Below are 9795 nucleotides of genomic sequence, written 5' to 3' on the forward strand. Positions count from 1 at the left end.
GTGTCTCTTATACATTAATATTTCAGGTCTCAAGACATTGAAATGAGCATTCACTTCATTCTCATCTACACCTCAGTCAGAAGCCTGCTTTCTCTTGACATTCACAGAATTCAGAGAGTTATCTAATACAGACATCTCTTTCACTTTGAAGATTTTTCATAGAATATCAGTGAGTGTCTTTAAGCTCACTGATTCTGCTAGTTTTTTAACTCTCTTGTTTCTCTTGACTGTGTATGCTGAGTGTAATCTTTTACATCATGATTTTGACATTCACAGTTGAAGCAAGCTTGATGCTCACAATATTAAGATTTTCACTCAGGGGATTCCTTCTTCAGAGAATTCAGCACTTTAGCAATGATATTCAGATCTAGATTCATCACATTCAGATGTGTGACTTGTATTATAGAAGTCTGATTATTCATTCTTCACTGAGATATACTTAATTACAGTATTTTCTGTTACAATTGACTCACTTGTTTCTATACAATGAGAATATTATATGTTTTCTTCACTGTGCCTGACTGTGAGATTAAGCAATTTCATTTCACTCTCAACTCAGGTGTAAGATCATGAATGAAGATCTGTAAATAGAAAGATGTTAAAAGCTCTTCATTCAATGTGAGATAGTGTAAGCTGAAGTGTGTGAAGTATGATATAAGATCATTCACTAGTCTACACTCAGTGAAGCATTTGTAATACTTGTCTTATATATTCACTTTCTCAAAGTTGTACAAGATTCATTTGAAAAACTTATTTCATATTCATGAGAATGAATATTGCTTCAGATCTGTAAGATTCATCTTTTCATCAGTCATTTATAATGACTTCACTTTTTCACATAGAAACACAGCAGATCTTAAGACTTGTTGAAATTTCATTGACTGTCTGTCTGTGAGTTCATATTTAATCTGATAATATAATTGTATCTGACTTAGCCAGCTGATTGCAGCATCATTTTTTCAGTCACTATCAAAGCTTGATAACTTCAGCAGATCTCTCAGCTTAATGTATTTCATGCTCAGATTCTCATCCTGCACAGCAGTCTCTGATGATGTATATACTTCTGAAGAGGTCATGAATAATTGTAGTGAGATCTTCAGGCTCAGTGTAGTTATCTGTCTGTATAAACATTCAATCTCCTGCTGCAGACCTAAGATCTGGTTTTCTCTATTCTTATTGATGATGGTGATTATATCAGCGAGGCTCTTCATAGTAAATGCTTGATTCACAGTGAATATCAATTGTTGTTTGACTTTCATCTCAGTCTGCCACTGCATACACAAGGCCTCAATCTCATTTAGAATCCTCATACACATACAGAGCTTCAATTTCAGTTCAGTGATTTCAGCTGCTTTTCTTACTGCTTCAAGTAAATTCTCTGAGGGGTTCTGCATATCTTTCAGTTCAGATAGCAGAGAAGAGTGTTATTCATATTGACTAGAAGAGATATTCATTTCAGTGATTTCTTGTTAATTGTATAATATCTATTGTTATATCATTATATTATTATATCACTATATTGTTATATCACTATATTGTTATATGATTTCTGTTATCATTGTATGACTCTGATGATGGCCATCTCTTCTTTTATCTCTTTAAGTGAAGAGCAGTCTTCTTTGAATCTGGTTCACTGCTCTCATTTCTTTTCTCACACCTCATCTGTTTGTATATGTGACATTCACCTGAGTGTGAAGTTTTTCCTCAACAAGTGAAGCAGTATTAATTGAATGCTCTTCTGCTCATCACTCTTTGTACACTATCTTTTGAGACATTCTAGAATCACACTGACATGATAACTATGAATCACTTTGTAGATGAAATTATCACACTCTGAAGAAGCCTGCACTTCTCACTGATTTTTAGACATGCTACCAGATGTCATTCAAAGGTCTTTTTCCCAGCATACAATTACAGGTGTACGCCGGCTTCTTATATATCATAATATCATACACTAAATTAATTAGTGGCCGCTATGGCCCCTTTACACTTGTAAGCAAGTTCAGAAGCGGCCGCATTATTATCCGACGGTCGTACGTTCTTCCGAACCACATGATGAGTGATATTATAGATAAAGAAAATGAGTTTGATACTATACAGCTCATAAATATCTATAATGAACAGTCATTGAAGGAAAATAACAATATCTGAACAATTGATAGAGAATTTCTGAATATAACTTCATCAAGAAACTCTATAATTGCAGGAGATTTCAATGCACATCATCTCTGATGAAATTCAGAATGCAAGAGAGCAGTGAGAGCTGATAATCTGATTGAATGAATGTTTGAGCATTCAATAGATTTGATTAATAAGTCTGATTAACAAACATTCTTTAGAAAAGGCATGAAACAGAAATCTATTATAGATCTAACCTTCATGTCACAAAATCTAATGAAAAGAAGACTTGTAAACTGATTTATTGATTCAAATGAGATATTAGAATCAGATCATGAGATTATTCAATTTGATATTGAACTGAGTGAAAAACAAATGAGTGAAAATCCTCTTCTCTCTAATCAGTTTAACTTTGAAAAAGCTGATTGAAAAGCAGTTGAAGAAAGCATAAAACTGTTAAAATCTGCAAGGCAGAATGAGCTATATTGAAATTCTGGTCAAGATATCTCAAATGAAATGCTTGAGAATAGAGTGAAGCTTATTACATCTATTATTCTAACAAGTGTTAGAGATAATATTTCAAAGAGAAAATCTTCTGAGTATTCAAAATCTTGATGAAATGAGAATATCTCATCTAAAAGAAAAGCATTAGCTACTGCTAGAAGAGATTGAAAGAATGATGTAATATCTAATGAAGAGTTTAAAGCTGTCAGAAATGAATATTTTTCAGATATTAAAAGAGCTAAAACAGACTACTGAAATAAATTTCTTGAAGAAGCATAAGAGAAGGAAGTTTTTAAAGCTTTTAACTATACTAAAACAAGAAGTGTAGTAAAACTTCCAGTCTTAGAATATGAGTTTCAGAATGAATCATATACAGCAAACTCTTTTGAGAAAAAATGTCAAGCTTTTATGAGAATTCTCTTTCAGAACTCACCAGATTCAGATTCAGATTCAGAGGAAGAGAATATATCACTTCTCAACTACATTGATAAAAATAACTGAGAATGGCCTGATCTTACACAAGATGAATTAGAGTCAGCTATCTTCTCAAGTTCTGTTAAAACTGCTGCAGAGCCTGATTCAATTAATCACTTGATTATTCAAAATACATATTCCTACTTAAAGAATGAATATTTTGAGCTCTTTTTCAATCTCTTGAAAAATGAATATCATTCTGAATGCTGGAGAGAAGCCACTGGAGTGATTCTTGCAAAACCTAATAGAAAAACTTCAATTTCTAAGTCATATAGAGTAATATCTCTATTAAACTGTCTAGAAAAGATTTTGGAAAAGATAATAGCTACTTAACCATCTTTTATAAGCTCTATTAATAACTCTCTTTTATTCAGTGAATAAATGAGAGATAGAAAACAATGTTCTGCAATTGACACTATTCTCTCAGTTGTTCATGATATTCAAATAGCAAAGCATGAAGATCTGGTCTCAACTGCAGTTTTTATTGACATAAAGAAAGCATTTAATCATGTTTTAAAGTCAAAGTTAATTCAGACTTTGAAGATGTTAAAAATGCCACTTTCTCTAATAAAATGAGTTAACTGTTTTATATTTAAAAGAATCATATAACTTTTCTTTGATGGAATGAAATAAGACAAGACTGAGATAAAAATAGAAGTATCACAAGAATCTTCAATCTCATCTATTTTATTTGCAATATACACTGCATATCTATTCAAAGATAGAAATATAAGAATAGTATAGTCTCTGAGTTATATGAATGATATTAGTCTAGTCTACAGCTCAAAAACTATCAAAGAAAAATTGAAAATGATTGAAGAAGCTGCAAAGAAAATCTTTATTAGAGCAGATATTAATCAAATTCAATTTGATATGAATAAAACTGAGTTAATTCATTTATTTTCTAGATTCAATGAGAAAGAACTATCTCTAACTCTTTTAAATAGAGAGATTAAACCCAGTGTAAATGTCAAATAATTAGAAGTATAATTAAACTCCAAGTTGAATTTTAAATATCACATTCAACAAAGAACTGTCAAGACAGAAAGGCTATTGAACAACATAATCAGACTATCAAATACAGAGACAGATCTATTCTTCCAGACTATGAGACAGTTATATGTAGCCTGTATTACATCAGTAGCTGATTATGAAGTTCAAGTTTGATGAAATAATCAAGAGAATTTCACTGAACTCTTTCAAAGTCTGCAAAACAGAGTCTTGAGAAGAATTCTAGAAGCATTCAAATCATCTTCTATTAAAGCAATGAAAATTGAAGCTTCAATTCCTTCTTCTGCTATTAGATTTGAAAAGACCTGTATAAACTATACACTGAGAGTTATAAAGATGAGCTCAAATCATATAATCAGAGAAAGAGTCTCTTCTTCATTTTCATTAATTACCTCTGGAAATGAACTGGATTGAAATAGATTTCTTGATTGAAATGAAAATAATTCTTTAAAGAAAATGTCTTCTCAACTTTACAGACTATGCTCTCTGATTAAAAATCAATTTTCTTCTTTAAATATTGAAAAAGTGAATCATGAGAAGTTATCTCTCTGAAGAGAAAAGCTTGAATCTCTTATAGACTTATAAATAAGTGAACTATCAAAAGAGAAAGAATATGAACAGCATTTGAAGAGAATTTCTACAATCAATATAAAAGACTCTATTCTGATTTATTCAGATGACTCAAAAAATGAGAACCTGAATAGATTAGGCACAGGCATTGCTTATACTGAAGATAATATCAATTTTATCTCAGATTTCTGAAATCTAGACTGTGAATCTGAAGTCTTTGATGCTGAACTATTTGCAATAGTGAAAGCTTTCAAACTCATAGAAATAAAATCTCATAAAAGAGGAAATAGTTTGAAAGAGACATGAATATTCTCTGATAGTCAAGCTGCTTTAAAAAGACTTAGAAATAGTCAGATTCATAATGATCAAATGAATCTTGAACTGATCTTAAACTCTGTTTTGAAAATTCAAAAGAGAAGAATATCAAAGCTGATAATTTATCTGCACTAAGTTCCTGCTCATATAAATATTCATGATAATAAATTGGCTGATTCAGCTGCAAAAAAGAGTGCAGAATTAAGCAGATCTATTCAAAAAATTATGTCCTGGTCTTTTATAAAGAGAAAAATAAAAGAATCTTGTTTAGACAAGTGAAATGAAAGCTGGCAGAAACAAAAGAAGAGTATACATTATTCAAGATTTGAAACAAAACCCAAGTGGAAATCTTGTTTAATTAAATGTAAAAAGAAAATATTCTCATCTATAATACAGCTGAAACTAGAACATGGCTATTTCAAATCTTATATACAAAGATTTGATGATAGATTTAACTCAATAGAATGCTCATTCTGCAATGCAAATGAGAATTCTGAGCATATTGTAATGCACTGTGCATTATACAATAATCTCAGAGCCAGATTGAAAGAGAAGTATAATCTAAATCAATTAAATATGAGATTCTTATTCTCAACTGAGACAGGAATTAAATACTTAATAGACTTTCTATCAGAAACTCAAGCAGCTATAAGAAAATGACTAAATTCAGAATTATCTGAATATGAAGAGGGGAAAATCAATCAGATATAGTCTGTTAAAACAGCTATACACTATCTTTTAATAATTTGTTTTGTTACAGTCTCTCTTTACTTTATCTTTTCCTTTTAATTTCTTTCTATCTATCTATTTAATGTGTCTATCTTTAAGACTGTGTTCTCTTTCTCTTTTCCTTTGTCATGATATTGTCAAATGATTTCAAAGTATCAGAAGATGTTAAAACACTGCAATTTGTAAACAGTTTTTGTATTCTAGGCTGGAATTTTCTGATTTTGCATATCTGAAATTGATGAATGTATAATAGTTAACTTTACAGATATAGGAAAACCTCTGAGAACTAAAAGTTCTCAGGTAGATGTCATAGTCTCTGACTGCATACATCTATAATTGAAGAATAATAATAATAATAACTCTCAGTGTTATAGAGAGTAGTTGTACAGACTTCTTTTCTCTCTCTTCTCTCTTCTCTCACAGAGAATTGAGAGACTCTTCAGTCAATCTCTTTATAACACTCAGTCTGAGTATTTTATAAAGCTTTTCTGTCTTCTCTAGTCTCTCTGTATCTATCATTCTGATCTTCTTAACATAGTCTGATCTGTGAGAGAGTCTGTCTGCTGAGTTCTTGATTTTCTTAATATACTCTATCTTAAATCAGAACTCACTCAGTCTCTGAGCTCAGTAAATCTGCTGCTGTGAGAGTTTCTTAATTGAAGTAAACTGTTATAAGCTATTATAATCAGTTCTAATAGTAATCACTGTTACAAGGCTCTCAAAGTAGTGATATCAGTGATGAAAGAATTTCACTATTATAAAAAGCTCTTAATTATGAATATTATAGTTGATCTCTGCAGATTACATCTTCTATAAGAAAAAGATCACTGAAGCTTAGTTCTCATTTAACTGTAGTTATAAGATTATTTCTGAAATTACAAAGAAGAAGACATCTATCTTCAATCTAATTAAGAGTAAGAGATTAAAGTGAAATGATATCACTGTATCTGTGAATATCTATTTCAATTTTACAAAGACTCTGTAAGCTTCTAAGATAAGAAAGTTCTTACAGCTCTCTCTTCTTAATAATCTTTTCATTCTCTGTTTATGAAATGACTTCTTCTTATTTTCACTCTTCAGTATATCTATAAGAGTTAAGAAGATTCTTATGAATATAAAGATAAATCATCTATAGAAATTCATAAAACTCAGAAAGATCTGAATCTTATAAATACTAGTTAACTCTGATTATAATAGAATAATCTTAACTTACAAAGGTTTCATCTGAATATCATCTGTGATAATTATATATTCTAGAAAATTAATCTGACAGGCACTGAAGTTGTACTTTATAAGCTTAATATACAGTTCTATCTCATCTAGAGCTTTTAATACACTTTATACATGCTCAGTATGTTCTTTCTTCTTTATAAAGTACATTATCATATTATTTAGATATATTATTATAAAGACATTTAGATATACATGAAGTATTTTATTAATAAAAGACTGAAATATCACAGAGATATTAGTCAAATCAAAAGACATTACTAGATATTTAAATAATTTCAGTGCAGTTCTAAAGACAGTCTTTTATTCATTTCTAAACTGTATTCACAGCTATGTATATACATTGATCACATTCAGTTATATGAATATGACAGCTTCTATGAGACAGTTGATTATATTCTCAATCAGAGATAGAAGATAGTGACTCTTTATTATCTTGAAGTTCAGATTGTAATAGTCTATATACAATCTAAGATCTTCATTCTTCTTCTTCATGAATATCACAGAGACTTTCACAGAGATCTGTGAAGATTGAATAAAGTTATTCTTCAGATTCTTCTCTACATAGATCTGTAAGATCTCTGTTATAATAAGAGAGCTTATAGATTAATCTTCAGAAGAGTTTCTACTCTTCTATCAAATCTATTATCAGATTCTTCTTATAATAAGAAGAAAGCTCAGCTGTCTTTACTGAGCTGAATATCTCTGTAAGATCTTTATATTTCTCTGATATCTGAAGCTCAGTTTTCATGACTACAAAGTTCTCAGACATTTACAAAGTTATTATATAGATAAGCTTGTCTTCTCTAATCAACTCTGCAGTATTAACTGATTCTATCTCTGTAAGTAAGTCTATCAACACTGATTGAAAGTATAAACCTGACTTACAGACAGTTATGTGCAGAGTATGTCTTTGAAGTTATATAAGTTTTAAGTACATATTATCTGTGATGTCTGTGATAATTACAGTTTCTGTAAATCTTCTTCAGATTCTGAAGAGATCTTGCAATTCAATGATAACTCTTATAAGTCTCTCAGTTCTCAGGTCTGAGTTCTCACACTCTGCTTATTACAAGAGCAGATTCTCAGTTTTCATCACTCGGCTTATTTACTTCTTGAGCTTTAGAGATACTACAGTGATCTGAGATTCTGAGTTTATCAATACTTTTCATACTTATGAGACAGCAGTATCATGATGCAGTCTCTTCTTATAAGTAAGTATTTTCATTGAGAGAGTAACAGATTCAGATGTCAGCTTCAAGACTCTTAAAAAGGCTGTTACTGACTCTGTCTGTGACTTCTTAAATTTCTATTTTAATTTATCTGAACAGTTTGTGCAGAGATATTCTGATTTAGAATAGATAAAGTAGAGACTCTTTTTCTTAATCTCTCTATTATACACTCTATTTATAAGAGCTTATAAAGCTCTCTCTCTCTGCTCAGTAGTCAGACACAAATCTCTCTGTGTCTTATCATCTTTTTCTGATAAATCTGTTCTCTGTTATTTTGACTCTTACAGAGTCAGTTGATGATCTGCTCTCTGTAAGTCTGTGACTCTCACAGTGATCTGTAAGCAGTGAATAAGAGTTATCAGTTTCTTCAGAGTTAAGAACTTAGAGTCTTACTTAATGAGCTTATTCTACATATCTTTATTCAGTCTCTTTATAAATATTATCATTCAGATATTGTTCCAGGGCTCTGTTTTCACAGATCTCAATTTATATCATAATTTTATAAAGTGCTGTGAGTAGTCTTTATCAGATTTCTTATCTCTTTTTCTAATATTGATGATTGCAGCTCAGATGTTCTCTGTTCAGCTTGTAAAGTTTCTCAACTTATTCTCTAGATAGATCTTGAGAACAGATTAGTGAAATCTCTCATAATTATTCTCTAGATAATTCAGTCAGTTCTTGACTTTAGTGTAGTAGAGATCTGTTATTATATAGATAACAGCTTCTTCATCTTTCATGTCATACAGCTGAGCTTGTAAGTCAATTTTAAATACAAACTTGTAAAAGCTTTTATAGATTGTAATTCAGTAAGTGACCTTAAGTAATCACAGCTTAAGAAAGTTTCTTTTCAGTTCATAGATATCTCTGAAGATTATGTCTAGAGACTCAGTTCAAGAGTGTTTACAGATAGTAAACATTTCTTATAGAAAAATAGCTTAATCTTACAGAAGATGCTTAAGAATATTCTTCACTGAGATTGATTTATTTATCAGTTCAGAGAATTCCTCTGTCACAGATGTAGAGAATGATGTTTTATAAGTGATTAATAAGTTCTCTGAGACTTCTTCTATGAAGATAATTTATAGCTCAGATGACTGCTTCTGAGTGTCTGTAGTAGAGTTTACAGAGATTGAAGTATGTGAGTTTCTAGTTCTTTAAGTCATAACAGATGATTGCTGACTGACTGAGCTTGAAATGTAAGAATAAGTGCTTACAGGTGATTATTCAGATGTTTGCAGCTTGACATGATATATACTGTTAACTACTAGAAGTATTTACAGTAGAGAGATAAAATGTAGAGATTAAATGTATATTAGCATTCAAGCTGAGTTATAAATAGTATTCATGAACTTCAGTCTATATAGTTGTGTGTAGTCAAGAGCTGCTAACTCTATTAGTTACACAAGAGATAGAAATAGAGGTAAAGAATCCGCGGGGAGCAGAATTTCTTACAGATTCAGCTGTGAAAAAGAATTCAGAATTAAGCAGATCTATTCAAAAAATTATATTCTGATCTTTTATAAAGAGAAAAATAAAAGAATCTTATTTAGATAAGTGAAATGAAAGCTAGCAGAAATAAAAGAAGAGTATGCATTATTCAAGATTTAAAACA

The 9795-nt window shown here is 30.5% G+C and overlaps 1 protein-coding gene across 1 annotated transcript; it reads right to left on the reverse strand.

Annotated features, from left to right (window-relative positions):
• Positions 1 to 959: 959 nt before the first annotated feature.
• On the reverse strand, positions 960 to 1394 carry BDBG_01551 (uncharacterized protein; the record flags this gene model as incomplete). Its single annotated transcript, XM_031720383.1, has 1 exon — positions 960 to 1394. The coding sequence occupies one exon, from the start codon at positions 1392 to 1394 to the stop codon at positions 960 to 962; it is 435 nt and encodes a 144-aa protein (XP_031576550.1).
• Positions 1395 to 9795: the final 8401 nt, after the last annotated feature.

This window comes from Blastomyces gilchristii (assembly GCF_000003855.2).
Source record: "Blastomyces gilchristii SLH14081 genomic scaffold supercont1.2, whole genome shotgun sequence".
In the NCBI taxonomy this organism is placed as follows: domain Eukaryota; kingdom Fungi; phylum Ascomycota; class Eurotiomycetes; order Onygenales; family Ajellomycetaceae; genus Blastomyces; species Blastomyces gilchristii.